The 27,375-nt window shown below is 45.7% G+C and overlaps 1 protein-coding gene across 2 annotated transcripts in view; it reads left to right on the top strand.

Annotated features, from left to right (window-relative positions):
- The first annotated feature begins 2,106 nt into the window (after positions 1 to 2,106).
- The window catches only part of LOC126272400 (uncharacterized), a 357,356-nt gene continuing 332,087 nt past the window's right edge, over positions 2,107 to 27,375 (top strand). Inside the window, exon 1 of one of the 2 annotated variants that reach the window (XM_049975227.1) lies at positions 2,107 to 2,323. In XM_049975227.1, coding sequence (XP_049831184.1) covers positions 2,185 to 2,323 — 139 coding nt within the window. In that variant the 5' untranslated portion in view covers positions 2,107 to 2,184. The remainder of the gene's footprint in view (positions 2,324 to 27,375) is intronic. The other variant, XM_049975228.1, reaches the window with a different exon arrangement.

Genomic DNA, 27,375 nt, shown 5'->3' with positions numbered 1-27,375 from the left:
GAGGCACACAGGGCCAACACCCGGCATCATGGTGTGGGGAGCGATCTCCTACACTGGCCGTACACCTCTGGTGATCGTCGAGGGGACACTGAATAGTGCACGGTACATCCAAACCGTCATCGAACCCATCGTTCTACCATTCCTAGACCGGCAAGGGAACTTGCAGTTCCAACAGGACAATGCACGTCCGCATGTATGCCGTGCCACCCAACGTGCTCTAGAAGGTGTAAGTCAACTACCCTGGCCAGCAAGATCTCCTGATCTGTCCCCCATTGAGCATGTTTGGGACTGGATGAAGCGTCGTCTCACGCGGTCTGCACGTCCAGCACGAACGCTGGTCCTACTGAGGCGCCAGGTGGAAATGGCATGGCAAGCCGTTCCACAGGACTACATCCAGCATCTCCACGATCGTCTCCACGGGAGAATAGCAGCCTGCATTGCTGCGAAAGGTGGATATACACTGTACTAGTGCCGACATTGTGCATGCTCTGTTGCCTGTGTCTATGTGCCTGTGGTTCTGTCAGTGTGATCATGTGGTACATCTGACCCCAGGAATGTGTCAATAAAGTTTCCCCTTCCTGGGACAATGAATTCACGGTGTTCTTATTTCAATTTCCAGGAGTATATATATATATATATATATATATATATATATATATATATATATATATATATATATATATGACCTAGCAGATAGTGTCGGAAGTTCCATGCGGCTTTTCGCGGAATACATAGAAAGAAGGATCCTTTATTGTATGATTATGTGATAGCGGAACAAACACTGGTAACAGTTACTTCTGTAAAATATCTGGGAGTATGGGTGTGGAACGATGTGAAGTGGAATGATCATATAAAATTAATTGTTGATGAGGCGGGTACCAGGTTGAGATTCATTGGGAGAGCCCTTAGGAAATGTAGTCCATCAACAAAGGAGGTGGCTTACAAAACAGTCTTGGGACCTATACTTGAGTATTGCTCATCAGATTGGGATCCGTACCAGGTTGGGTTGATGGAGGAGATAGAGAAGATCCAAAGAAGAGCGGCGCGTTTCGTCAGAGGTTTATTTGGTAAGCGTGACAGCGTTACGGAGACGTTTAGCAAACTCAAGTGGCAGACTCTGGAAGAGAGCCGCTCTGCTTCGTGGTGTAGCTTTCTCGCCAGGTTTCGAGAGGGTGCGTTTCTGGATGAGGTATCGAATATATTGCTTTCCCCTACTTATACCTCCCGAGGAGATCACGAATGTAAAATTAGAGAGATTCGAGCGCGCACGGAGGCATTCCGGCAGTCGTTATTCCCGTGAACCGTACGCGAGTGGAACCGGAAAGGGAGGTAACGATAGTAGCACGTAAAGTGCCCTCCACCACACACCGTTGGGTTGCTTGCGGAGTATAATTGTAGATGTAGATGCAGATAATGAATTGTGCTCGAATCGGACACCTATCCGACATCATTGGACAACTCCAGTACCGCCCACGGTCACCATTGCCCGCCCGTGTGCTGACTGACGAAATGCAATAGGCATAGAACTCCATCCCAAAAACTGACACCTGTTACATGTACAATACAATGCATGCACACTTGTATGCTTGTATTCAATATTCTGGAGGTTACACTGGTTACTGACGGACCAGCATTTCACCTGGCGCACATTAACCTGTGATCTTGCACGTTAATAAGTTAAATATGTTACTTAGACGCATGTATCCCTAATTTTCATCATCGTACCTTTATTATTTATCAGTGCAACAATTTTTTCCTGTCAGTGTAATTCTTGAATTGTCTGTCATTGTAAGTGTTTTTAATTTTCTTCCGGTCGCCTGCTGCACCTCCCCCGTGTCCACGCCCTCGGCTGGGGCCTATCTCACCAGCCTCTCGGCACGGCCCTCGTTGGTCCGGCGGAGTGACCGCGACCGCACGGCGCGCCAGCTCTGGCAACACTGTGCGCCGGGGTTGGACGTTCTCCTTTTTTTCGGCGCCCGCCGTGCGTACTACCGAACCGACGGCCGGCGCCGGCGCTGGCGGCCGGGGGCGGCGCTGGCGTCGCGCGCATGCGCAGGCGCGGGGCGTCCGGCGGCGGCGGCGGCGGCGGCGGCGGCCGGAGGAGGCAGTTGAGCGCGCTGATCGATAGCGGCCGGAGCGGCGCCGCAGCAGCTGCCGGCATGGCCCCCTCGCCCACCTAGCGGCATGCCCGCGCCGCGGCCGGCGCGCGGACCCGGGCACGGCCCGGGCCTCCGCCGCGCCCGCCTGCGCCCTCGGCTGCTGGCCGCGCTGCTCGCGGCGGCCGCCCTCTTCTCCGCCGCCGCCGCCGAGAAGAACAAGTACTGTAAGTACGGCCGCCGCCATCTTCCGCTCTGCAGCCCGGCCGCGGCGCGCCGTCCGAATCGAACGCGCCTCGCCTCGGCTCCCGCCAGCGCTGCCCGATGTCTGGCGCGAATCTCGCGCCGCACCGTAACGTAACGCTGCACGCCGTGGCGTTGCCCGCTCGCTCGTCGGCGTTCTCTCGTGTCGAGTCGTCTGCGCGTCTTTCAGCCCCTCTAGTTAACCACTAAGATCTCCCCCGGCTCTCCTCATTCACCGCATTCATTACTGCAAAAGGCGATGGAGACCTGTTCGTAGAATTGATTCCCGTCGTAGGCATAAAAAAGGCAGTTTTTTGCCCTGTGTTGTTCAGTTGAAAGCTAGAAACATAGGACTACTCTAAAAATGCTCGATGCGGCCGGCAGCTGCTCCGTCGTCTATGCTTGCGATGTCGCAGACCGCAACGAAATACGACTAACGGGGGTACTGAACGTATGCAGCAGCACGAATGGTCACAGGTTTTCCTGGACCGTGATAAATCGTCAAGAGACACTGAGAAACGTGAACTGACAGACAATTGATGGTGAACTCGAATTACATCGTAAAAACTTACTTACAACGTTTCAGTAAGCACCTTTAAGCCAGTTATCTAGGAATACACTACAACCCTCAACTTATCGCTCCTGTAGGGATAGTGAAGACGGGATTAGACTAATTGCAGAGCGCTCAGAGATGTTTAAGCCTTAATGCTTCCCACGCTTCATACGTGATTGGAACTAGAAGAAGCCCTGACAAGTGGTACAATCCGAAGTACCCTCTGCCACGTATTTAACAATGAAGTCGCTTACAGCCTGTAGTTGCAGACGTAACTTAAATGCTAGTACACGATTCTCGCATCGTTAATGTCGATTCTGAAAACAGGTTCGGCTATTTCCCCTTCAGTACATGCTCAAATGTCCTGGACGAAGCTGAGTGCGTCCCATCCCAGTTCTCCTATGGAGGAAACCGTGAGTCGAACCGTGGTCATATTCCTTCATAAACATCGCACAAGCACACTTTCCCTAAAGGTCTTCATACAATAGTTTTCCGTGGTCACTGCATTCGCTTAGTAGATTGGAAACGCATTCAGTTTTAGTATTTTGATGGGTTCTCTAAATGCATTAGCAGGAAAAACAGATATTCACGTGTGTTTCTTTGAAATAAAAATGCTACCTCTTCGAGATGTCGTATAACTTAAGATATATCTTGTAGAAATTGTACTATAGAGAATTTCGTAATATCTACGTTCGTCATACCTAAAAGCGATCATCGGCTTTACAATGGACTATACCTGCCAGTGTGGTTTAATTGATCACCGCGTCCAGCCTGACAGCGTTAGAGGTTCACTGCTGTCGCTGCGTGGGTGGAATTACAGGCTGAATGTGATTTTGTTTCCTACGGCCGCTAATTGTGATGCTGTCAGTGCTACTGCAGAGTTCTGAAGTTATTACAGAGCTCAATGCGGTAAACCAAGGCAAATGAACTATTGTTCTGAACCGCTCGTATATCGCTGAGAGTGGCTCGTACGATCATTTTCTAGGGCTTTTGCATTCGCATGGGCCACTCAGCGTCAGTTACTAGCATCGCTGAGTAGTGAATGTAGACTTGTTCGTGGAAGAAGTCGGACTCTAAACCAATCGTAATTCTGAAAGGACGGAGTACGTCACGACCGTTTACCAAAGTCACAGGCACAAACTTTTTGTTAGCAGATATATGTTTTATGCTCTGCCAGTCCTGTGGACGCTCCAACAGTCCACGAACGTGTACTTTCGTCCTTCTATACGATGTTTATGTGGTTAACGATGCGGGTGCGCAGTTTTGACTTCTAATTTAACAATTTTCCGTCGTATTTATTGCAAGAAGTTTCAGTGAACGTTGTATCATGTAACCGATCATTATTTTTGATCGGATAATGCAGAGAGAATGAAATGTGTAATGGACGCTGCCCTGTAGCTCAAGCGACATTTTTACTGCCAAACGGATGAAGCCGCAATTATAAAAAAGAAGTTAGAGCAGTATGGAATAAATCTCGTGTTTAAGCTCTGTTGTCTGTTAGTATAGGTCATTACTCACAGGGCTACGCTTACTATACAACGGGGCCACACACGTCCGGGGCTCTCTAACATGTGCGCTGTGTCTGACCACAGGCTGTTCGCTTGTAGCTACGAGACTGCAGACACGAGGTGTCACATCGCGGTCATAGCGGGCCAGTAAAAAGTACCAGATGAGTTAGAGCGTGGTGTCTTCTTTCCGGGCATTTAGTCAGAGACTGTGGTATAGCAGCGTGTGCTTAGGTTCACGTTTAGGGATTGAGATGAGAACGTAGAACGTCAGCTAAGCACTAAGCCGAATTTCCGTTTCGGCAGTCCTAAAAAGGTATCCGATACCAGCAGATAAACTCTGAAGCCTACTGTAAAAGCCAAACATCATGCATCCTTCTAAACTAGAACAGATGATCTTCGTCTTAAGCTCAAATTGAAGAAGAGGCTAATGAAGCCGAAGAACTCTGTTGTCGTGGACATGCCACTACACGGGAGCCCGTGGTCCCACGAACAACCGCGCGACGTCGCTAGGAGTGGAGCAGGCAGCGCCGCCCCCCGTACGTTGAGTAGTGGAGTGAGCGGGTCGCGGTGCGATGAGCGTGTGTGGGCCGCGCGTGGGTCTAGCCGTGGTACTTGGCAGTGTGTGGTTGCAAGCAGTGAAACTCATTGGCGGTGGCTTCGCGGGGGAACGGCGAGAGGGGAGGGTTTCTCTGATTTTGGCACACACTAATCGCTTCGGCTGTTGACTTAATGGATACAGAATGGTGCGGGAAGCCCTGAGCCAATGGAACGTTGTTTACGAGTACCATTATGCATCTATCAACGACTAAAGAAAGACTGCCTCGTGAATGGACACAGCATTGGTTGACTTGCTGCAGTGTGCCACTGTAAGCCCCGACCTCACGCTCTTGGTACAGATCTTTTTCTACTCATCTCGGAATCTCCGAACAACTGCCCATTACGATTCATTGAGACTGGAAACAAATTAAACCTTTATTGTGTCGCAAGCTGCTGCAAAGTCTACATCTAAGGTTGAATGCAGAAATAGTAGCAACAGAAGGTCATGTTCGCTATTAGTTATTTGGCTGTCGACTTTGAAATTCGATTTGTGGGCGCAAAGTCTGTCTACCTGCGACATATGGACTGGAATAAAGTGGTTTCCAAATACCGTCTTTGCTTCACATGGTACAACCCCCGTTATATCCTCCAAAGGACTATATAATTTTTTCCCCGTGTCGTACTTCAACACTGAAATTGCAGATTCCCCTAGAAATACCGCACACATTATAAATTTCACGTCTTCAGTCACGTCCGAAGTATCCCAAATTTCTGTTCACACATAAAATCTATGACGACAACTCTACTGTATCTTCATATACGTCGGTGTGTGCTTTAATTTTCCAGTATGTGTTAATTATTAGCAAATTATGACCAGAAATGATGCTTTACTACGTTTTGCAGCCTTATCTACAGCGAAGTTGTGGGAAACTTGTTCTCTTTTACTGAGATAAGACGTATCATTCTTCAGTAAAAAGATGCAGTAAAAATAACACGATAGCCGTAATAAGACTGTTGGAACGGTAACGTTAAATCGGGAGATCGTGTACCTCAATGAATCATTTTGTTTATCATGCGAAAATTACTGCATATATTCTGCCGACGTTTAAGGGCAAGTAGAAACAATACGTATTGAGTTCTCTGACTGTTAACATAGTTTTCTGTCACAGGTGAATTTCTGTCGAATTTCTATTGAATTGGTGAGCAGGATATGTGGGCTCCATGTAACATCTTTCTAGAAACTCTCAGGAAGTACACTTAGCGACGGGTAGATAACGATTTCAGTCTGAAATGTACGCCACAGATGAACCGTATTTCGATAATATTCCAATCTCTACATCTGATGGGTGGGAGATCGATTTTAATTTCTTCTGAATGTACTAATTACTATTATTGTAACCATATGGTTGTTACGTTACGAATGCCCAGTGCTAAGAAGTACAAAGAATGAACAATTCTCAAGAGTCACATTAAACACCCGTTGTAATGCCGTTCTGCTCCTACAACACCAATTATCATTGGGCATTGTTATTTCATTTGTTCGGTGGTAAGATATGAATACTTGTCAGGGTAACAGAAAGCAATTATCGCTGTTTCGCAAGAAAATGAAATTCATCTTATGAATTGTTTGTTCTTTTGAAGTGAAAAGTTTACATCTTCAGACACGATTTTATATTTATACCATTCTTTACCGAACGCTCTCAACACGACCTGTGAGTTTACAGGGGAAATCTAAAAACACCTTGAGTGGAGGGATTTCACAACATCAACGCTTCATGGATTTCATAAGCAATTAATGATATCAAAATAATGTTTGCAGTAAGACAGTTTACGGCTGTGTTATTATTGCTTGTATCTGTTGTATATGGCGAGATACTGAATCAGCTATAGCTTTTTTAGTGACATGATGTGATTTCTTTGACACCATTCAAAATCTCGTGATCGGATGAGCACAGTAATACTATATTTGTCAATGCTAACACGTAAACTTTTCGCACAAATTTCTGGAAAGAAATCGAAATGCGAATCGACTGCATAGGGGGCAGTTTCGGTCCAATTATTTTTTAGCTATTGTCTGGATGGCTTTAAATGCGATCTCATGATATGTCACAGTGCCCTTCTTCTCGAGAGGTATCGAATGCCATTAAATACGCAATTTCTTTAACAAACGGAGTATCTCTACGAATATAAGCAATGCAGCAGAGTTCTCACTTTGCATATTACTGCTTGTCGAATTCGTCGCTTCTTGATCGGCTTATGAAATACCGGCGGTATCTACCTTTGGTTCAATGCTGGTGTTTGCTGTCGAGGCACGGGGAATACCGCGATTACTGTACCGGGGGAAGTCAGGTGTCTGGAGCGGTCGAAATCTCGCTACGCCTTCGCCGCTCTGTCAGCCTGCGGCAAGCACAGACAGCGCCCTGCAGCCACGCCGAGCCAAGGCAGTCTGAAACAACGGACGATGGTGGCACACACAGCCTCCTGCATAGCATCTCCAATAGGGAGCGTTTTTAAATCTATCAATGTTTGTCGGGACATTCTCAAACCGCTCGCCTGGGGGTTTGTACTTCCAGACGGCTTGAAGCTCGTCCGTACACAAATAACCCATAAAGAGTGAAGAGAAAAGTGCCTAACTTTAATTTCTTTTGTTACCAGTACTGCTTTCTTTGCTCTTCGAGACCTGTTAAAATATGAACACAAATTACCGTCAACAGTAGGATATGAGTGACGTACAGCTATGCCGCCCTCCTACGGGTCACGTTTCTCACAGTGAGTCACACTGCGCGTGCTTTCCTTCGTGGTTCCCGCACGGCCTGAAACGAGCCGCCGCTACACCTCACGGACCCTTGTCCTCATCGTGATTCGCGATTGAACCGCCTCCACCGGCAGTTGTCGGTAGCATCTGGCTCATTTATCACGCACATTATTTACGAAAGTGGGCGCGCGTAAAATTATTGTGTCAACTCCGTTACTTTAACTCCGTTAGCGTTTGTCAAATAAGAAGGGTTTGTCGATGCCTTGAACAGTAAATTTCTGCTAGAGGAACACTTCCTATGCTGCACAACGATCTGAGATACATATCAGTAGAAGTTATTCGTTTACTCACCTGAATCTCCATCACATTTTCGGTTTTAAATTAAGTATATGGGTTTCAATTTGTGCATGCATGCATAATATCCACATTCTCGATGTTGTATTGACTACCATCACTCCGAAGTAATATAAGTTTCGAAATCGAGATTATTTTCGGAATTTCATGAGAAAGTTAGAGGAGATTTTTCCGAAGCTACTCTGCATCACTGAAAAATATACTTACCAGATCGATACAAACTTCAGGCAGTTCATAAAGCCAAGAAACAGATATATAACTTTCACATTAAGTTTCATAATTGCAAAAAAATTTCTGGCCATTGGGTAAGTAACGCAGTCGTTGACCTACGAAATAAGAACTGCAGCAAATACATTGTTTGTAATAAATTGCATCGAGTACTGCAGATTACACTTCTAGTAAATTAATAAAAAATCCCCAGAATCTTTTATAAACAAAATAGTGAACAAGAAAAATGGGTGTACGTAGAAGCGATATTGCTGACTTACACTTGATGGATCACAAAGCTACCAATTGGGCTGTGGTTTCAACATAACAGCACTTATCTTATTTGTTATACCTTCTAATACTGTCTATGGGCTGTAACTAATGACGTCAATATTTGATACTTGACTCTAAGAAATTGTACCAAAAAGGACGTGATTTGATGGATCACCACTGGGCCATAGCATTGAAAAGGTATACTTCCACCGCTAGTAACATGTAGTACGAAAAGCATCAAATACAAGTTGTTAACTACAGATATGTACATTCCTCTCATTATATAATAGTAAATCGTACCAAAAATGACACTCTTCGAGAGGCCCTCGATGTAATGGTGTTTTGAAACATCTAATATCACACCGCGCGTGCTACGATATAAAACTCACCAAAAACGAAGTTCAAAAATTCAAATATGTGTGAATTCCTAAGGGACCAAACTGCTGAGCTCGTCAGTCCCTAGACTTACACACTGACTTGTGCTAAGAACAACACACACACACACACACACACACATGCCCGAGGGAGGACTCGAACCTCCAGAGGGAGGGACCGCGCACTCCGTGACATGGCGCCTCTAACCGCGCGGCCAATACGGATTTCATATCAGCTAATATAAAACGGCGACACCTAAATTCTGCTTTTCACGTGAAACTGATCTTGCATCTCCTTGACGACGCTTTCTTTGATGAGTGAAAGATGTGACCTGGCACATTCTTCCTGCCACGCTTCGCAATGTGGTGGAATGTGGGATTCTACGCTGTGACGTCAGCAGTTTCTCCTCCACGAAGGTTTTCAAGTCCCGTCAGAGGTTACCTTTAACATCAGTCACGCGTCAGGAACACGCAAACCTATTTCAATATCTCACGGGGTAGTCCTCATCCTTTCTTCTACTAACCATAGCTTTTTATTATTATGGATATATGTTAGTAATGATACTGAGGTAATTAAGAAGCTTGTTATATAAGTTTTAACCTTTTTGTGGATGATAATTCACATCTTGGACGAACAACCTATATACAAACTTCGTACAAAGCCTATGTCTGCGTAGTTTATATAATGAAGACCAGAGGTTGCACAACATAGTACTAACAGTTGAGACAAGAAGACACGTTTCTGCAGTATTTGTTTACCGCGCATGCGAGCAACGAATGCAAACCTGTCAACAGTAAACTTATAATTTCGTGCTGTTAACGCATATTTACATGTATTCATGAAAGCTTGTCATGATTTCAAGTGGAGATAAATCGGCAAAAACTGGATAATTATTGTAAGATTTTTTATTACACTGTTTGTCGTATTTGTCTTTACATCTATAACTGGTTTCGCTCATAAGCTGAACATCCACAGGCCAATTGTAGCCTCAGGCCAAACCGTTAGCTTCATGTGCCGTGCGCGGTGTCCTAAATTAAGGACTTACGGAGGCTGCTCGCATGGTACAGAACTGACGGCTTTATCTGAACTACTACTGATCGGTGGATGTTCAGAATCTGAACGAAACAGTTACTGTTGTAAAGACAAATGCGACAACAGATCGTAGTAGAACATATTACATGTATTTAATATCTTTATAATGCTGTGTCACGCACGCAACCTTCAGACATCATTACTCCATCAATTATAATATGATCAGTACTCTTTATTACTTAGGCCTACACTGAATACAGGTCACAAGTAAACTAAAGTCAGCAAAACATAATTTAGTTTGTGGAAGGTGAAATAAAGACAGTGGCAAACGTTAAAACTAGAAGTAAGAAGAAAAACATGTGAATGTGCTTTGTTACATGTGTTCCGTTATTTAAAACAACTACAAATTCGGTTGAGAGCTTAAAGGGATATTTCTGATTGAAAGAGCATTCAAAGACGAGAAACTGCATTTCACTATCAAAGCATTTCTTTTTGCCACATGTATTGAGGAAGGTAAACTGTTAGGGACTATTCAAGCACACAGCTCTCTTATGAAATGACAAGATATATGGGAAATGATGAAAGCTAGTTGGACAGAAAGAAAGCTTAATGAAACATCAATGTAGTAGAGTACAAGTTCGGAGAAAACCAGCACCTACATCTGTACTTTCTAAGTCACGGTGTCTGGCGAAGGGTGCTTCGTGCAGGACTGTCGTTTCCTCCCTGTCTCGTTCCATTCTTAGATGTTTCACCAAAGAAATGCCGCTGGTAATAGTCTGTATAAGCTTTATTCGTCTGGTTTTACCGTCGTAGGAACTTCGGAAAATATTTGTGCATATTCGTATTGTTCGACAAGGACCTCTGAGACACTCTCATGCTTACCAGACGAACCTCGGAAGAAACTAACTGCTTTTATTTAGGGTGTCTTCAGCTCCCCTGGCAATCCTACCACAGACCCAGGATGAGAATAAATACGTAACAACTGATCGAGGATTTGGCAAACTTCATCTTCTGTTTCCAGTCTGAGGCGGAGTGTGGGCTCATTTAAAATCTCCTGGCAGAGTAAAACTGTGTGCCGGACCGAGACTCGAACCCACGAACTTTGCCTCTCGCGGGCAAGTGGTCTACCAACTGAGCAATACGAGCCAACTCACCTCCCGTCCTCACAGTTTTATTGCAGCCAGTAGCATATCTTCTACCTTGCAAACTTCACAGAAGTTCTCCTGCATATCTCATGGGACTAGCATTCCTGGAAGAAAGGATATTGCAAAGGTGTGGGACAACTACAACCCAGGAGACTGTTTACACGTCTTCACAATGTCCTTTCTTCCACGAGTGATAGGTCCCGCGAGGTATGCGGGAGAACTTCTGTGAAGTTTGCAGGGTAGGAGAAGAGCGACTGGCTGCAATAAAACTGTGACGACAGTTAGTGACTGCTGCTTGGATAGCTTAGCTGCTTGAGTACTTGTCCGGGAAAGGCAAAGATCGCAGTTTCCAGTACCAGTCTATCAAACAATTTTAGTCTGCGAGGAAGTTTCATCTGCTGTTGTTGAAACACGAGGGTTATTCGGAAAGTAAGGAATGATCGGTCGCGAGATGGAAACCACAGTGAAAATCCGATGAAATTATGCTCCGGTGTGTTGGTCAATGTCTTTAGTACGTCCGTCGATCGCGTTACTTTGTTCTTTTTAGTTCTGAGCACACAAGGAGCACATAAAGATACCTAGAACAATAGTGTCTTCTGCCGAGTACGAGGGCCTGGTGAAAAATTGCGCTGTAGCTATGCAGCCAACATCACATAGTTGTCGTTCGTTTCATTCTTCAAAACAATTCTCAGCCGCATTCTGCAGGGGCAATGAAGATGCTCCTGCATCGTTTGAATTGGAAATGTTGGATTACCCACAATACAGCCCGTAATTGTCTTCCTCTGAGTTTCATCTCTGCTCACATGAACCTCTGGATATGAAGACAACATTTTGATACAGATAACGAGCTGTAGGCCAGCGTAGACAATTGGTGGAAAGCGCTGGCAGCTGGCTTCTATAACGAGGGTATTGGAAATTTGGTACAACGCTACGACAGACTTCTAAGTCGGATCGGCGACTATGGAGATAAGTAGCTGGAAGTTGTAGCTAACTGTTGCAAATAAAACAGTTTTTATTTTCACCGTGGTGTCCATTTTTCGACCTATCGTTCCTCTCTTTCCGAATAGCCCTCGTACATCTCCTTGTGATTCTTCTAATGAATCTCAATCCAGATTCGGGCCTTCCCTCAACAATTATCATATGCTTATTACATTCCACTCCTTTATTATTGTTAGTGTTAACAGTCGTCTAAATGAACAGTAATGTATCTTCCTGTTACTTCTGCGCAGGATATTTCACTGGTTCATGCTGAGGATTGACTGTCAGTGTCTGCACCGAACATATCATTCTACATCTAACTACCGTATTCTGGCTTTGTACCTTCCCGATGTACATCAGCATCGTATCCCTACAGCTCCATGGGTCTTCCGACCTAATCTATCACGTGACCCAAAGCACGCCCCTACAGTCCGATGCGTCGCTTCTTACTCGGCCTAGAACAAGAGAGCCGTCCCTCACCAAGCTGCTGTTGCTCCTCCTATAAACACAACCCTCCTGACTAAATATTCACTAAATAGTGTCACTGTCCAACGGTCACAATGTTTCGCGAACGACCACGTTGCCCAGCTGTGGTGACGAACTGAGCGCCTGGTAGGTGGTGCAGGACTTCACCTCCTCCTTTTCTCCCCCCTGATCTGTCGCTCTGTAAGCGGTCCGCGCCCGGGCACAGGCGTGCTTCCAGCAACTTCTCCCCCTCTTCTCCCTCCGTCCGAGGTTCTCGCCTAGGGAGCCACCGTGCGGCCTCTCCACTTTTGCTCTGCCTGCCCCGGCGTCAGTTCGTTGTGGGCTGTTTCCTTACTCCTCTGAATCAGACTCAATACGGGTTCACATGCTGTACTAAACTGTAGCCACTGTCACGACTGTCAACGGTTCCCTTACTCAAATGTCGGCAGATTCTTTAACGACACAGTCCCACAAGTTACACGTATGTATCGCCAAGCTTAGTATGGACGTAATCCATTCCGTGTAATCCCGCTACTTCCGACTTGTTAGGTTGCTACGGTATGGTGAGGTGTTGTTGTTCTCTTTGTCAGTACTCTCTCTTAGGCCTCTGGAATCCACGCTGTACTGGCAGGTGATCTGACCGATTTCTGATTTCCGTTGCCCGAGATCATCCTTCGCGCTATCAAGCATTGTCTGTATTTTATCTGGTGGGCGGAAGACGGTCTTCACTCGATGTTTCCGAATAATTCGAACTCTCTCCCCGTATAATCCGCTACAAAAATGAATAACTGCAATAACCGCTTCGTCTTGAGTTTCCTCTTTTCTTTCCGCCGCTTTTACAGTCGACGTAAGACGTAGAGCTCTCGGAATTTTCCACTGTGTAGCAGTTTTTCGGAACATCGTCCCCAGACGTTCAAGTTCTAAGTTGAGGTTCTCATTATTGGAGAGTGTGCGAAACTGATGTATCAATAATGCGAGCACGACTTTCCTACACGCCGGATAGTGGAACTGTCGGCATGCGAGTTTAGCTCTGTGTGTGCCATCTTATGGTACACGCTGCAGCCCAACTTGCCTTTCCGCTCTTCTTTTCACCGGGACCTTCAGAAATGGGAGCACGACCTAGGACTACAGATATCCGGGGTCTGTCAGATCCCCGGCCAGAGCGGCTCACATAGATCAAAAAACGTGTACTGTCAAAGATCGTTTTTGAGGACACCAACGGCACACCAGACTGCAGCAACCTAACAAGTCGAAAATTGCGGGACATTGCCTATTGGAATTACACCATACCAAGGTCACAATAGACACCTACTTCTGGAAACGCGTCATTAAAGAATACATCGGGTAAGGGAACCACTGATCAGCCTTAGACTTAGACAGGCCTGAGAACCCGCATTGAATCCGATTAAGAAGAGGAAGGAGATACCCCTAGACGAACTGACTCAAGGGTACAAGCAGAGCAACAGCAGACACGGCGCCAAGACGCATCCCTGGGCTCGAACTTTGGACGGAGAGACTTGTGGCGCGAGGAGGGGACGAGGAGATGCTGGAAGCACGCCAGCGCCGGGGTGCGGAGCGTGTACAGGTTGCTAGGTCGGAGGGAGTGGGGCGGGGACAGAGATATAAGTCCTGCGCCTGCTCTCAGGCGATCAATTCTTCAACGCACCTGATGATGCCAACGTGGTCGTTTGAGGAAATGTTGTGTCCGTTGGGCACTGACATCGGACCGGTCACGCGTGAACTGTTTCGTCTTGAATTACGCCGGGAGATGTAGAAGAAACGCAACGCCCCTCGTCGCACCAGTGCGTCGCCATCCACCCCTCACGGTACAGGCAGCACTCACTTCCCAGTTCCCAAGAGCTGTCTCACTGAAGTTAGATAACGAGAGCACACACACATATATATGTTTATGTGGTGTCCTACCTAAAGTTGCCACCACATGTATTTCCGAAATGAGACGTAATGTGAGAAATGCAGTGGGCCAGGGATCCAGCATCTATGCTATGAGCTCACACAATTGGCAAGAATGCACAACCACTACAAGTACACAAACATCACCTTCAACACAAACTTACGTTTTTCTAGATGGGAAGCATATTTTTTTAAATGGAAATGAAAACTAGAGGTACAATTAGTGATGGCAGACTTGGTTTTACTTCTCTAAACCTTATACTTTCTTAAATACTTAGACTCTAAAATGTAATGGACACAGTGCTATAGTTTCTGCCGTAATGCTGAAATTCCGTAATGCGGATTGCCTTCCCTGTCCTGGCGCCAGCTTTAGGCAACCTTTTCTTGGATGCCGTTGCCATCCTTTAGAATCAACGTATTTCAGAAAGTATGGGGTTTAGAACAGTGAAAACACTTTGAAAATCTTATAAGGATGTTGCTGGGTGGATTCTGCTGAGAAATAATTTTAAGAAAAAATTCGTTACATTGCGCCGTTCCTGTGTTGCTTAACGTTAACATTAACCAATCAGGCTGTTGCGCTGGCAAATTCGAGCGGCCCGCCGCATACAATTAGAAACATGAAATGTATCTGCATTTGCGAATGTGGACACCCATCATCAGCTGTATAGTGGAATGACGATAATGAAAATTTGTGCCGGACCGTGACTCGGACCCGCATTTCCCGCTATCCGAGCACGACTTCCATATGTCATCAACCATATGTCAGCAACCTGTGTGTGTGTGTGTGTGTGTGTGTGTGTGCATGCGTGTTATGTATGTTTATGTGTGTGTGTATTAAACCGGGGACCTAAGAACGACGGAGGGGATTCGTCCCACCGTAACCCTCAGTGGTTCACAAGCCCACAACAGACCACAGCAGTCCACCCACCCTACAGCCGCCCCACACTGAACCCAAGGTTATTGTGGGGTTCGGCCCCCAATGGACCTCCTCCCCGGGAACGTCTCATACCAGACGAGTGTAACCGCAAATGTTCGCGTAGTAGGGTAATTATGGTGCAAACGTAAGTGGAGACAGTGTTTGCGTAGCACTCGCCGACATAGTATAACTGAGGCGGAATAAGGGGAACCAGACCGCATACGCCGAGGCAGATGGAAAACCGCCTTGAAAACCATCCACAGGTTGTCGACACAGGACCTCAACACTAATCCGCGTGGCGCATACGTGTCGGGGACCGGCACGCCCTCCCGCTCGGGAAACAGGGCGTTAGATCGTGCGGCTAGCCGGGTGGGCCTACAACTGTACTCGTGCGTCCAGTATGTATGTTCCTGTACAGGCGAGACATTTTACTTGAAAGGGGCTTGCTGTGTGTGGTCGGAAAAATACGATGCTACAGTGCCTCTGTTATTTCGAATTACGATGCAATGTTGCTTTGGACTTGCACGCGTATCCAAAGGAACACTGCATCGTAATGCGGAATAACTAAGGCACTGAAATGTCGTAGATACAGTGAGTGTCAGTTATTATCACAGGGTAGATGACAGCGCTCTAGACTGCCCAGGCTTTGTTTCGGGCTGGACCCTCACTACGTCCCATGTCCGATTTTTGTATTGCACGGTTGTTAGGTGTTAGGAAACAAAACGAAGCAAACTTTTGGTGACATCATCCCCGGCGGGCCGCTTGAATTCCCACGAGCAATGGTCTTATTGGTTACTTCATTTCTAATTAACTCGGAAACGTTGCAACGTATCGAATTTTTGCTTAACAGTTATTTCTCAGGACAGCTCACCATGAGACACCCTTTCAAACTTTTCAGACTTTCCTGATTCGCCTCCCCCCCCCTCACCCCTGTTTATCTGTTTATACAGTCTGAGTCACTAACTATTGTCACCTAGAATAACTTCGAAAGTAAGATAGTAGCTGAGCATGAAAGTCGGCTTTTTTATGGGATGCTACAATTTGGTACTTATTTTCTGATAGCGGATATCGAGACAAATCCAGTGATGTGTAACAGTAAGGTCTTTGAAGTTCAACGAAGGTCAAAAAGGTGGCATGAACGTCCATTTACAGAAGGTGCGTCAAATCGCAAGTGAATCTTGCATCAGCCACTGTAGTGTTGTTCGTGTTCTCCATCGGCATAAATATCATCCTTACCAAATCAGTCTCCACCGAGAATTAACTGGTACGAATTGTTTGCGTCGCACTGAATTCTGCCGATGGGCTCAACTTCAGATTCAGAGCGTTGACACATTTATTAATTTGATTTTGTTTACTGACAAACTATGGAAATGCTAATTAGCATAACATGCATTATTGGGCAACTGAAAAGCTATGTTGGCTGCGGCAAGCTGCACGCCAAAAATCGTAGTCGGTAAAAATATATGGTGTCGGATTTTGGAGGGCAGAATTATAGGCTCCTATTTCATTGAATGAAATCTTAATGGTAGGATGTACATCAAATTCCTGCAAGAAACCTTCTGTTCAAAATGGCTCCGACCACTATGGGACTTAACTTCTGAGGTCATCAGTTCCCTAGAACTCTGAACTACTTAAACCGAACACACATCCATACCCGAGGCAGGATTCGAAACTGCGACCGTAGCGGTCTCGCGGTTCCAGACTGTAGCGGCTAGAACCGCTCGGCCACCTCGGCCGGCAAACATTAGGTCCGTTATTGGAAAAAATACCTTTAGGAACATGGAACGGAATGTGGTATTAACACGATGGGTGTCCGGCACAGTTTTCGCTGATGGCTAGAAATGAGTTGCAGAGACAATTCCGAAATTCTTGGATTGGACGCGGAGGAAATGTGTCGTGGCCGGCTCGTTCACCAGACTAGACGCCTCTGGATTCTTTCTTGTGGGGCTTCGTAAAAGACATTGTTTATAAATACGTTCCAACTACACCTAAAGATTTGCGAGAGAGAACTGTCTGAGCATGTGCTTCGATAAGTGCCTATTTGATAAGGAATACCACTCAGTCCACGATGATTAGATTGCAGCATTGCATTTATACCAGTGGTCATCACTTTGAACACCTTCTGTAAATGGACGTTCATGCCACCTGCGTGAGCTTCGATGACCTTCAAAGACGTTACTGATAGACATCATTGGATTCATATCGACAGTCGCTAGCAGAAAATAAGTGCCAAACTATAGCATCCCATTTAAAAAAACAAAGCTGATCTTCATATCTCTGAAGTGACCCCGCCTAGCAACAAAAAACCAACGTCGTATTATGGCCCCCGTTGCCCCGTGCAACTTTGGTCCCACAAACGTTTCAGCTCCTATCACACATTCGGTGCTATTCTTGGTGGCAACAGTTAGTGACTCACCCTGTGTGTCATAGTTTGGAAGCGTAGTTATCAGTGGCGGCCCGCTGAGAGTTGCTCCATTTAGGCGGCGCTTGTGAGCTGGGAAGAGGATGCTGTCTGTCTCTTGAGGACAGGACAGTGGTGCGGTGCGGCAGGAGGGGCGAACTTTCTGTCAGAACGACAACAGTTTGATGTCACACAGCTCTCTTCTCGCGGCCGTGCTGTGGGTCTGCGTGGAGTGGATGTAAGTGGCTCCTGACACGGACAGCGCAGTCGGCCCGTCGCTTATGATTTGCTTTGGTGGATGTATAAGGCTACACATACAAGCCGCCATTCTCACAATGCTGCTGCAGTTATTTCGATCCATTTTTACATGTTCGTTTGTGGTGTTCTTTGAAGATCATTTCTGTTAGCAATTAAATTGGGCTCGACCACAAGTTTTGTTACTCATAAAATTTCGCAGGTCTTATTGACGTCCATCTGTTTCGAGATAATTCAGCTTTGATTTATTAGTTTGTATGGAATTAGTTTTAAATTATTGCGTATCCAAATTTATAAAATCCTTTTTTCGAGGTTTCTCTTGCAAATCAAATTGTCTGATGGTACACTGAATGCGCTTGTCCATAGCTGAACCAGCCAGCCCTGCACTCCACGTCATAACTACTTGACCTTACGAGCCTGTATCATTGTATACAGGCTTTGGACAAAAATGAGATCTCTGAGAGAAATGCCTGTCAGAACAGTCATGTAGGTTGCACTGTTGTATATAACCACGAACTTCACTTGCTGCGCAGTGTCATCAAAGAGTTGCAAGTGTCTGCGGTGATCAGAACAGTGTTCTGTGTAGCAGTTATGCGTATTATGTGGAAGTTAAGCGAATTCAAAGTTGAGCAAACTTCTGGCACTCGTATGATGGGTGCATCCGTAGACAACATAGCCGACTTATTTGGTGTCTGACGAGACACTGCATCGAAGATTCATTCCACATGCAGGGTGCGCGGGAAAACACCATCCGAAATGTCACAGTGCGGACGAAAGTGTGTGTTAAGTCACCGTGGTAAACGGACGTTAAAGAGGATTGTGACAAAAATGGACGACATCTGGGAAAGTCTCTTCAGAACTGCAATGTCACTCTCGCGAACTCTGTCAGCACAGAAGCAGCATAAACTAACTCCATAAGCAGGGAATTTCAGGGAGAGATGGAATTCAGAAACCACTCAATCACTGATGCAAATGCCAGTAACAGGAAAACTTGATGCCGAAGCCTTAAAACTTGGGCGTCTGGCCAAGTACGTCCCAAGAGTGAAAACACGGCGGGCGTTCGGTGCTGATTTGGGGAGCGATATTGACTTATTCCATGCACCCCACGGTTACTCTGCAAGGTCGCATTACTGCTAATTATAATGCGACCACTTTGTGTAATCAGGTTCAGCCCAGTGTACAACTTTTTCTCTAAGGCGACATGGCCCCTTTTCAAAGAACTCGCATCGTGCAGGACTGGTTTTGTGAGCACCAGGATGAATTGTCGCATCTCCCCTGGTGGCCGCAGTCACCAGATCTCAGTAGTATTGAGCCTCTGTGTACGGTTTTGCAGTGAATGGTGCGTGATCGCTACCCACCTCCGTCACCGGTGCCTGCACTTTCCACTGTTTTGCAGCATCAGTGGTGTGAGTTTCTCTTGAACACCATACGAATCTGTGTTTATTCGTTTCGAGACGACTGGAAGCCGCTTTAGACGCCAGCTTCGTTCCCACAGCGTGTAAGCATCGTAATGCTTTGTTTCCCGTGTTTCCATATTTTCGTCCAACCGTTGTACATGAACACAACCCTGGGATATGCCTGGCGCTTCTTCAACAGCTGGTGATCCTCTTCTGTAAGAACGTCATTTCTAATGGCCAGACATTTTTCAGTCTCATTACATAGGAGGTCTGATGTCATTTTTCACAAGACAGATGAGAATAAGGAGCGACATCGGATGTCCTTCTCGAGTCAAGTAACACGGCGTCAACGTGAGCGTCGTTGCGCGCTACAGTCTCGACCTTGCTGGTGGACAGAGCGAGCCGAGTTTCACAAGATCGCTGTTTACATAATCGGTGGTGATCCCTAGTGCAGATAGTTTCCATCTGCGAAATGTTCTCAGCATGCGAGCACAAGTCGTGTTTCATTATCCTACAACAGGCTGCTCAGCGTTATATGACGTCTTCAATCGTATACACCTTTCTGGAAAGGCTTGGAGCAGTTCATGCTTGCAGTGTCGAACGATAAACTGTTGCTACTATTTATTTGTCCGCATTTCGTGGTCTTGCGGTAGCGTTCTCGCTTCCCGTGCGCGGGGTTCCGGGTTCGATTCCCGGCGGGTTCAGGGGTCTTCCCTGCTTCGACATGACTGGGTGTTGTTGCGTCGTCTTCATCATCTTCATTCATCCCCATTACGGTCGGAGGAAGGCAATGGCAAACCACCTCCGCTAGGACGTTGCCTAGTTGGCGGTGCGGGTCTCCCGCATCGTCCCCTGCGCTCCTCGAAGTATGGGACCTCATCATCATCATCATCATCATCATCACTACTTATTTTCAACATCGTAAGGCACTTGCGACGATAAAAGAGTGAAACTAAAAGCATTACACCTACTAACAGGCTGCTACAAAATGCTTATCTTTTAGATGAACGAAGATGGGTGTCTAAATTAGTGATCAAATACCGTACTCTAGGCTATAAACACACATGTGCGAGTGACAGCATCTATCAATCGCAGAAATTATTTTGCATCTCTCACCCAACGAATAGAATAGTGGTATTTTATCTGTTTACAGAACAATGCACCTATAGAAACAGGGATAGTCTCAAGAAAACAGCATACTCACTTCACCTGAGATTTAACTTCATTACATGTGACTAACGTTGTTACAGATGCACGCCATACCACACACTGGATGGATTGGATAATTTCCCTCAGATTGTATGTCCACGTACAAACATTGCGCACAGAAAAGCTGTCAAGAGGAAAATTTAAACAGAACTCCCTGAAACTATTGTTTCACAGAAATGAAGATAGCTTTTCACATATTTTACTAGGTGTGCAATTCATAAGGTAACAGTAGCATCGCCTTAGATCTCTTGAGAGATGATTACAAACCACTATTTTAGAATATGTTATAGCGTCCAGCTGCAGTATATTTTCACAGCCCGCTTAGAGTGTGGGGTTCATCTTAGGGGCATGTGTTTCATTATTCTTTCGTCCGCTATAATGCAGTAATGCAGACCCTACTGCAAGCCGTCCTGTCGTATCCAACATTCACGCTGTGTGGGGAACAGCTGGCGGCCCTGTATGGGGTTTGTGACGTTTAGTGAGTGTGGCTCCCTCACATTGCAGGTACCGCAACAGCCAGGCTGAACGAAGTTCGCTCTCTCACCATGGCTCCTGGATTGGTCCATGCTATTGCTGCCTGACAGACTACGCTAGTTGCCGCTCTGAAATTGGACACCGCACTCATAAATGTCATCGAATAGCATCAAAGCTCATTACCGAATTCTTATTATTCTAGTCATATTAGACACTGAGTAGCACTAAAATTACGTACCAATCGTTGCAATATAATGTTCATTCAGTCCACCATACAATATACATTTCTTGCTGTGCCTAAAATACACAGAAACCAGTAGCACAGAAATATCCAGAAGACAGCTTGAGGTGATTTTAGTATATCTACTCTAGACTTACAAGGACAAAGGGACCAGGAAAGTATTACTGCATGCAGTATCATAAGAGTGCCTCGAAAATCTAGTTCAGCTTCTCACGTGCGATACAAACGTTTTCGTCCTCTTGGTTACAAAGAGACATCGTTATTCTGAGAAAAAATTTCAAATAATTTGGGGCTAGCAGCGACTCTGTTGCTATGGTGACAATTATCGTAGGCAGAAGATTTATCGGTAAGTAAAAAGAGATATTTGTGACTCGTTGCAGAGAGTTGCAGAGTAAGAACATTAGTTCAGATGTGATGCACGTAGAAGTTTGTGCCAAAAGATGGAACAAGTCGCACATCGCACTGTAGGTAAACAAAATTATGCACCCAAACATTTCGACCACCTACTTAATAGCGTGCTGGTCCAGCTTTGGATGCAATACAGTCGCGATTCTGCTTGGCGTAGATTTGACAGGGTTTGCGGAGGTACGTGGCATCAGGCGTCTACGCACAGGTCACACAGTTTCCGTAAGTTACTGGCCGGATGTCTGTGGGCGAGGAACTGACTCCCGACAGCGTGCCAAACGTGTTCCGTCGCTTTCAAGGCGTCAACGCCAGTTGACTGTCGTCTCCCTCAAAGCACTGTTGCACAATTCTAACGGACAGATGTTCTACTGGAAGTAGCATTTGACATAACACACTATTTTGTGAACGGTTGAAGTTGGCGAAACAGGGTTTTAGGCAAATATTTGTACTAGAAGGGCACGTAATTTTGTTGTGTAATCTTCTTGATCTAGTATCAACGATATGTAGAAGTAACTAAATGAGAAGGTATGCAAGAAGGACAAAATGACAGGCCTCACGTTGAGCGTGAAAGTGTAATAAATTAAAGAATGATAGAGGGGTGACAAATTAGCGACTCCACGTTGAGCTCCAAAGGTTGTGGAATGGGAAACTTGCATAAAAAGCATACAAATAAAGTTAAGGATCAGGGCATGGAACGTATATGTTTATTTTTTATATCATTAATATAAATAAATATCTTGTGTCCAATTTCACTGGGGACCGACATGCCTCAGTAATTAGTCATGTAGAGAGGGAGTAACAGTTCGATACAGTCAGTTCTCCATGAAGGCGTACTTGGCAGAAGCTCTTAAAGTATATTTTAGAGCTCACTTTTTCTGAAAGTTGCCTTCCTTGCAGTCATTGCAACAACAGTAACGGTCAAAGTTTTCCACTGTCAGAGATAATAGAAAAACTTAATCTAGTAACTTTCGACTCCGTCGTTTCCAGCCACGATGCCTTGCCTCAAATTGACACATTTACCCTTCTTCATCATCCTTGAAAGTTTGTATCATCATCGTGGAATCATCCTGTCTATTTCGAACATATATGGTCTTCTAAACACTTATTTGGATTTTCCGTTTTCATATCTGAAGAATTGTCTCCGTTGCGGACAACATATTTCGCTACCGATCGAGAAGCTGGTAAAATATTCCGCAAGCTCGTATTTTGTTCACTAGGCGAGTCGAGGCGAGTGCCGGAAGTCAGTTTGTCGCGGAATCTGAGCGGAAGAGTCGTCAGCGAGTACACAGCCTTCGCTACCAGACGAAGGGAGGAGCATTTTCTGTGGTGTGACTGAAGAGTCACACCCTGTCAGTGTGTGGGGCGCCCTCAGCTGCTGCGGGGCTGACTGGATGTCGTGCGCTGCGGCGAGGGTGGCATCGAGCCGCTCTTGTAGCCCGGCACGGCACGCACTCTGCGCTGTGCGTGAGCCGCGCGCCGTCTGCGGCCGTGTCGCCGCCGCCGCCGCCGCCACAATCGATTCGGCCGCCGTGCCGGCTGCTGAGAGCGCCGGGGGTGGGGGTAGGGGGTGGGTGCTCCCTACACCAGCCCCCCCTCTCCTCCCACAACCGTCCACCCTTCCCCTACCGACCTGCGATTGCGGCACCGTCGGCACGTCACACACCCACGCTCACCCCCCATCCCAACACACACAAACGCACTCACGACTCCGTCCGATCATTTAAAACGTCCCTTTTCTGCCGAACTTCTTCTCTTTGTAAACACTTGCCACCTCTATGATCTGTCAGGACACCGTTGAAATATGAGATAATAATTGAAATAAGTTTTAAAAACCTATACAGCTACAGTGTTTCTCGTCCCCAGACTTCTGGACAGTTTGATGCGCCACGCCGCGTCTTCCTCACCTGTGCTATCATTTGCATTTAAGAGTAACATTTGCCCACAACGTCCTCGTTCACTTTTTGTTCACAGGGTCAACCAAAACTCCAACGACAAACCTTCACTGGTTATTCAGGGGTACCTTATGAGTATTTTGCAATAAAGGAAATACGGTTTGCGGCGGAGTTAATGCATTTCGTGTGCTCTCTTGCCCAATTAGCTTTGTATCTGTATTGCACTGAAAATAGTGCAGATGTTGACGGTGTGGTGCGCTGTGCATCTTCATTTCACTCACTCACGGTACCTGGCGTAGGCAGCAGTAATGCCCTCTTTAACTCTTTGTCCCCTGAATAGCAGTGCTCCGTTCGACCTAGGGTTTCGTTCTTCGACGGTATTACTTGCGTGTTAACAGTGATACACAGCTGTATTACCGACGGTCTTACTGATACCAAGTTGGCCGATATGCACGTCGTGTATGAGTTCACTGAAGGCAGTGGAAGTGCGGCACAGCGATTCTGTGACGAGCTCTTCCCATACCGACGGCAACCACCTCATAGCCCCTCTGCGAACTGAGGCTGTTTTATTTCTCTGTGTTCTGTGTTGTACGTTCCTTTGATTATATAGGTTATTACTGGCCTTATCACTGTTGTGAACGTATTTTCGCAGAAATTATGTTGATTGCTGTAAAAAACCGAATAACTCATAATTACAATACTACAGTGCAACAATCTGGCAGAGACCATGCGTCCCTTATACCAAATACTTAGAACGTATCTCTGGACAATCTCTGAAAGGTCGATGTTTAATACCAATAGACTTCTCAGCAAAGAATTTCCTCTCTGCATGTACTAGTCTTTTCTCATACTTGCTCCGCCTTTGATGTGTTATTTTGATTTTAAGGCAGCAGAATTCCTTCGTGGACCTTGTGGTCCACCATTTTGATGTTAACTTTATTGCTAGTATCATTTCTGCAACTTCCCATTACTTTCGTCTTTCTTCGGTCTACTCTGAATCTATATGCCATGGTTGTTTTGTTCCACAGGTCCCGTTCTTCTTCCTCACTTTCACTGAGTGTAGCAATGCCATCTGTTAATCTTATCAATCATATCCTTCCACCCTGCAATTTAACCCCACTCCTGAAACTTTCTATTATTTCCGTCATCGCTTTTACAGTGTATAGACTGAAGGATCTGCCAATAAGAGTAATCGAACTACGCAGTTCTTAGTGTGTTACCGCATTATAATGTAAGACACTCCAACGTTTCGGTCACTGTGATTCTTCAATTTCTCCAGGCGTATCTTATGACGAAATAGGTCTCGGGTGAACACCCGGGTGTGAGTATTCATAGGACACAATATTTCGGCAATCGACCACGTTGCCATCATCAGGTGCGCAGATGATGGCAACGGGATCTATTGCCGAAATATTGTGTCCTATGCACACACACCAGGCTCTTCGTCGTTTCGGTCACTGTTGAAGATGTCAGTGAACATAATGAAGTAAAGCCAGACGACATGCAACTCTCTCGCATATGGTTGCGTCTTCCTTCGCTACAATAATGTGACGAGGGTACGGTCTGAGAAATATGGAAAGGTTCTGAAAAGTTCTGACTGTGGAACATTACCACAAGGCCATCCTACTATGTCTTCACGAAGTTACAGCTTCTCGGACTCTGTAGAGTAAAAAAATGTCGCGAAATGGAAACTACCGTGAAAATCCGACTAGGCTTTTCACAGACATTTTGGGCAGTGTCTCTAGTATGCCCGTCCATCGCATCAAGACGCTCTTTTCGGTTGTGAGTGCACTGTAGGCGAGTAAAGGTGCCTAGAACAACGATGCCTCCCGCCAAGTAGGAGGGCCCGAGGAGAGCCTTCGCCTTAATGAATGCAGCCCACTTAACACAACTGCCACGCACTTCCTTCTTCATGGCAATTGTCAGCTACACTCTGCAGGGGCAGTGAAGACGCCCCTACAGCCTTTTCGATGGGAAGTGTTCGATCACCCACAACATAGCCCTAATTGGTTCGTCCTGAGTATTATCTCTGTTCACATGAAACGCTGGATACGAAGACAACATTTGGACGCAGGCTACGCGCTATAGACCAGCGTAGAGAATTATCAAAAAGCACAGGCAGCTGCCTCCTGTGACGGTGGTGTTGGAAATTTGCCGTAACGCGCTGACAAATATGCCTTCATATCTTCCGCTGATTAAAACATAATCATTTATAGTCAAACACAGTATACGAAAGAAAATCACTATAGGCATACAGAACGTTGTCTTCGTTTGATTTGGCGTTATGATTCAGGACAAAATATGAACAGTTGACTATCATCTCCTCAATTACTCTGTGGCTTGAACAGGAATTGCGGCCTAAGAATAACAAACACAAACGCGTTACAGGTTATTGTTTGAGACTGATTATAAGGCGAAAAGTTAGTCTCTGACACATTTTAAAGAAAAATAGTTCTACGAAGGGCAGGTTGTCCTTTTGCGAGGACTCTTCTTATGACCTTAGTAAGTGCCTGCTATTGGTGACACTGACAAAGACAGTGTCCCCTAACTTTCTAATTTTTAGAGGGTGAAGAATTAAACGTAACCTATCTAACTGCTGAAAAGTAAACGGAAAAAACCTTATCTATAACGAACTTTCCTCGAAATATTTTGACCAGTGCTCATTACTGTCCTAAATATTATCACCGATTTTCATCAACTATTCTTTGCAGTTGTTTGTAGCTTTCTCAATTCCTCTGTTCTCAGACGATGGTCCTTTATTAATGCGAGAAAATGTGCACTACTTGACAGCCGTATCGGAGACTTTCATTTATAACTTTTTTCATTAATCTATACGTTCCTCTAGCGGATTTTAAAATTCTGAAAGTGGGTGAACGTAGCTTCAGTATCAACCTCGTTAAATGTTCTCAACAACAAAAGCTCACGCAAATCTACTTCATGAAAGCATTACATTGAGTCATATGTACAGTGACGTTTTTAAGAGATTTTTCATTCTACTTTTATCTCTTACGTCATTATGGGTTAGTTACACACTGCCAATAGTCTTGCGAGAAGAATTACACTCACTGCGCCGCAACCGAGCGAGGTGGCGCAGTGGTTAGACACTGGACTCGCATTCGGGAGGACGACGGTTCAATCTCGCGTCCGGCCATCCTGATTTGGGTTTTTCGTGATTTCCCTAAATCGCTCCAGGCAAATGCCAGGATGGTTCCTTTGAGAGGGCACTGCCGACTTCCTTCCCCATCCTTCCCTAATCCAATGAGACCGATGATCTCGCTGTCTGGTCTCCTTCCCCAAACAACCCAACCAAAGTGCACCGAAGAAATCTGATGAAGTTAACTCATGCGCGTTGTGTCGACCAGGCGGTTCTTCAACGCCACCCTTGTCAAAGCCATGACCTGTTCGTACAGCTTACCGAGGAATAATCTGGCTTCAGAGACAAAGAGGTAGACCACTCCCGAATGGAAATCATTTTACGGATTGTCTGGTAAGGGATGAACCCGAATGTTGGTTTTAGGAGGTAAATGATGGGCTAGTTTCCCACTCCACGTCAAATTACAAGGAAAACAGTTACAAAATGAATAAACGCAAACAAGTGTATTAGATTTAGACTGTGCAGTGAGACACTCGACTCTCTCCTTTGAAGATAACTGACGTTTTTGGGTGTTAAATGGACGTCTTGCTATGGATATTAAAATTTACATAATTTTAAAGTTTCAGGTGGACGATTGTCCGTCGTTAGTGATCCCTGTT

This window comes from Schistocerca gregaria, chromosome 5 (assembly GCF_023897955.1).
Source record: "Schistocerca gregaria isolate iqSchGreg1 chromosome 5, iqSchGreg1.2, whole genome shotgun sequence".
Taxonomy (NCBI): domain Eukaryota; kingdom Metazoa; phylum Arthropoda; class Insecta; order Orthoptera; family Acrididae; genus Schistocerca; species Schistocerca gregaria.
This window is presented reverse-complemented; position numbering and strand designations above follow the sequence as displayed.